At 38.2% G+C, this 3,985-nt stretch overlaps 2 protein-coding genes across 4 annotated transcripts in view; one reads left to right on the top strand and one right to left on the bottom strand.

The window, feature by feature from the left end:
• LOC107627844 (BEACH domain-containing protein C2-like) overlaps nucleotides 1-2,420 on the bottom strand; it is a 24,174-nt gene extending 21,754 nt beyond the window's left edge. For 2 of the 3 annotated variants that reach the window (XR_002358023.1, XM_016330662.2), the window contains exons 1-2: nucleotides 2,202-2,414; nucleotides 1-1,480 (exon numbers count right to left, since the gene is read on the bottom strand). The exon at nucleotides 1-1,480 is cut by the window's left edge and continues 524 nt beyond it. Coding sequence is in view for 2 of the 3 variants with exons in the window: in XM_016330662.2 (XP_016186148.2) it covers nucleotides 1-1,424 (1,424 nt within the window). In the remaining variant the exon portion in view is untranslated. Of the gene's footprint in view, nucleotides 1,481-2,201 lie in introns of all 3 variants that reach the window. The other variant, XM_021116355.1, reaches the window with a different exon arrangement.
• LOC107625999 (ribosomal RNA processing protein 36 homolog) overlaps nucleotides 2,839-3,985 on the top strand; it is a 3,813-nt gene continuing 2,666 nt past the window's right edge. The window contains exons 1-3 of the mRNA XM_016328759.2: nucleotides 2,839-3,023; nucleotides 3,442-3,646; nucleotides 3,748-3,884. Coding sequence (XP_016184245.1) covers nucleotides 3,542-3,646; nucleotides 3,748-3,884 — 242 coding nt within the window. The 5' untranslated portion in view covers nucleotides 2,839-3,023; nucleotides 3,442-3,541. The remainder of the gene's footprint in view (nucleotides 3,024-3,441; nucleotides 3,647-3,747; nucleotides 3,885-3,985) is intronic.

Consider the following 3,985-nt stretch of genomic DNA (forward strand, 5'->3'; position numbering starts at 1 on the left):
TCTATCCCCTGATTATCAGAAGATAAAAAACTAAATAAGCGAGGCATGTGTGCTGTACCTTCACCAGCAAGTGCACTAGCTGCAGCTGCAGCTGACATCGCTGATGATCTACCAGACTTAGCTGCTGCAGCGGCAGCGATTGCAGCCGCAACTGTGGCAGTATTTAATGCGTCGGCAAATGATTCAATGTAGATCCATGTTGCAAATGCATACCCATTGATAAATGGCCAGCTTTTTTCACCTGGACCAAGCAAACCAGAACTTTCACCATCGAACTCAAACGTGCAAGCTGGTCCACTTGACTCCTTTTCATTCATTGCTTTCTCCATTGCAATCATTAAGCGTGGAGCCCAGATCGTGGTAAGGGTTCTTGTGATGATTTGGAACCATCTATGAAGATCACGAACACTAAGAGAATGCCCAGCCAAGTACTGTATGCAGTGGCACAAGGGAGTTCCGTCCCACCTTATTTGCCCATTTAAGCCAACATCCACAGTAAAAATCTTTTCTGCTGTTCTCAACAGTACTGCTAATAGACCAGCCATTGAGCACATTGCTCTATTTCTAGTGCAAGCACGTAATATGGCAAGTAGTCCCCTCACCATTCGTGTCCTAGGTGACATGACAGCGTCAGAATCACCTACATAAGGAAGCCAGGGAATAAGTTCGCCCGACACGATGGCAGCCCGAGAGTTCAGCATTACACTAGGAGGATTGTTAGCACCATCCTCATCAAAACTTTCAACTCCACCCATTGTTGCAAGAAGTGAATCTACTATTAAGAAAGCAACGTTCTCCATCTCCTCGCCATTCCCTAAAATTTCTACACCGCTTGCAATGTTCTTTAGCTTTTCCATACTTTCTGGTTTCCCCATGATAGCTGAATCAACTAAATGCAATAACTCTGCAGACACATTTGGCACGGCATTTTTTTGTCTTGGCTTTGATGGAGAACGAACAGGAGAAAATCCAGGTGTGTTTAAACCAGTTGATGAGGCAGACTGACCAAAATGTTCCTCTGCCTCTGGACTAAATGGATAATGTTGCATGTCAGCAACTGGAGAAGAATACCCTGTCGAATACGTCCCAGACGGATATTGAAAATCCTCTGCATTTCCATCAACTGGTTGCTGTACATCATCTAGACCTGACGGTTGTTTTGAATATGCATACTCATTATTCTTCTCTTGATCTTTCAAATACACTTGCTCAAACTGACTCTCATCCACAAGTGATGTTGCAAAATCAACTCCACGTCCTTGTTTTTCAACTTCATGTTCATCCTCAACGCCACTGCCAACACTTAGATTTTCTTTCTGATTACTCTTACCAGATTGCATCATACTACCATCTACTACCCCACCACTATCTAATTCAATACCGGATGTTTTTATCTCTTTCGATTCATCCTCTTCTTCCATCATACTATTTTTGAAGAAGCCAATAAATATTCATTCAAGTAAAAGAAAGCCCAATCCACCTGCAATCAACAGAACAAATAAATAGATTCCCTTAATAATAAAATTAAAAACCGATATCAAAGAACCATGATATAAATGTTTTGACTAAGCAGAGCATACATGCACTTTGCTCAGTAATTAACTACCTTTACCGTTTAAAAATCCATTCGCAAATAGTAAACCAGTTAAGACTACCAAGTAATAAGAAGAAAAACACCGACTAAATTAACCATTAACACATCAACACGTTACTTATAATTAACCACTTTTACTATAAATTTAGCTAAAAATCTCAAATAAAACACCACTTCGATTGAACACCAACTACCTTAGCCATTAAAATTCTAAACAAAGCGCACGTGCGCGCACACACAAGACCACTTCCATTGAACATCGCAATCCATGGAATGCTGTAGTTTCACTAAACTCTTGAAAACATTCTTCAATCCTCATAGTGATTAAGCACGCGAAATTCTAAATTAAACAACAACAACAGCAACAATAACAATAATAAGTTACCAGCCGACGAAATCCAGAAAATGAAATCGGCTTCAATCATCGCATTTCACATTGCGAGAAAACAGATCAAAGAAACGGATTTCACACATTTCACGCATTCTCATTGTAACTCATATTCGAAATCAGCATTGATTCGAGCACGTGAAAAATTAAAATAACATAAATAATAAAAACAGAGGAAAGAGGAAGAGAAAAAAAAGGAGTGATCGGAGTGTGCGTTACCCTGGAGAAGAATCCAGCGAACGCGATCGTGAGCTGAGAGAGAGAGAGAGAGAGAGGATTCGATCGGAACGAGAATGGAAATGGCGGAGAGAGAGAAGAGAGAGAGAGAAGGCGCGAATATGGCGCGAGAGTAATGAAGCTTATAGGCAAAGGCTGTGTGGTTTGCTCAGTCAAATATGAAAACATATCACTTTCAGAAACGGAATATAACGGATGCTGGTTCGGTTCGTTTGGTGCGTCAACTGCATTGTGCTCTTTACTCTTTTGCCACCAAATTTCCTCAGCTTCTTACTCAATTTTATACTATTTTCATTTTCTTTCACAATTTTATTGGTTGATTTTCACTACAGTACATAAATATTTACATGTTAACATATACTTTTGTTTACAATTTAACATATTTTGAATGTAAAATTTAAAATAAGCATTTTCAGCTTTATCCTAATATAATAAATAAATAATAATTAATAACTAATTTAATTTTGATATTATAAACAAATTTTATATGTAAATAATAAATTCAGTTATATATTATCATGTTAGTTAAAACAAATCTTTTCTTATTATGTAAAGATTATTTAAAAAATTAACTTCATTAGATAATTTGTGAAAATCCCAAAATACCCCTTATTAACCCATTCTCATGCTGCTTAGTTATCAACCCCAATTCAAGAGAGAGTGGCAACGCCGCAAGGGTTAAGGTTTTCCACCCACACTCTGCCATTGTAGCCGCCACTCCTCCACTCTCCGGCCACCAGAAAAATAGGGGCGTTGCCTCTCGCCATCTCAGTCCTCATCGCGTCTTCGCTATCGCCTGAGAAGGTAGCATCTTTGCTATTTTTTACTTTTTTCTGATTTGGTTCGTGAATTTGTTCCTTCACTATTTCACTCCTTGGGTTTTTCTCATGCAGCCTGAAACACCAAGCTTCATATAATTGTTTTTTGGTTAATAAATTGATTTACTAATGCATTTGTTAATAATTCGAACTTCTATTCAAATTTGACTTGCTACAAGCTCATCAATTTCAACCTAGTAACTTTGTTGATTTAGTGTTGTGAATTGAGATAGTACTTTGTTGATGTATTGGAATGTTGCTGTTCGCTCTCTCAATCTATGAACTTACAAACTCTAGGTTTTTTAAATGCTAGAAAATTTGTTAATTCCGTACTGACTTTTGGATTTTAATTTCATCTCCTGGTGAAAACATGTTCTTGACAACCTTGCTTTCTTCTTTTTCAGTCCTGTTTATTCTCACAACTCACACGGGTAGCAGCAGCTATAGCCTTCGAACCACACCACCGGTTCTCTATCATCTCTTGTGAATTCAAAATCCATTGTAATGAAGAAACACGGCAAAAGTAGAGTGCCACAGCCTCTTGCCGAGACTGAATCTGACGAGAGTGAGAGGGACGAATCTTCATATTCTTCTGGTTCCTCAGAAGATGTGGGTAGCTTCTAAATCTATACATTTGTTCTTTTGTAATGTTTTGGGGAAGATGTGATTATAAAGGTGATAGTAAGTGTCATTGATTTTGATTATTATAGGAAGAAGAGGAGGAGATAAAGAAGGAGCTGGCTGATGTAACGTTCGAGGAGTTGCAGAGAGCACGCTCAAATGGGACACTTTCATTTTTCCAGAAACACAAAGAAGAGAAAAAGCAAAAAAGGGCTAACAAGAATAGGTACTATAATATTATTTGCAATTGTCGGTGTACTTGTTGGAGCTTCGGGGAAAGAAAACAGTGACTTTATAATGTAGCTTTAGCTTCATTAATCCCCCAAG

This window comes from Arachis ipaensis, chromosome B02 (genome assembly GCF_000816755.2).
Source record: "Arachis ipaensis cultivar K30076 chromosome B02, Araip1.1, whole genome shotgun sequence".
Classification (NCBI taxonomy): domain Eukaryota; kingdom Viridiplantae; phylum Streptophyta; class Magnoliopsida; order Fabales; family Fabaceae; genus Arachis; species Arachis ipaensis.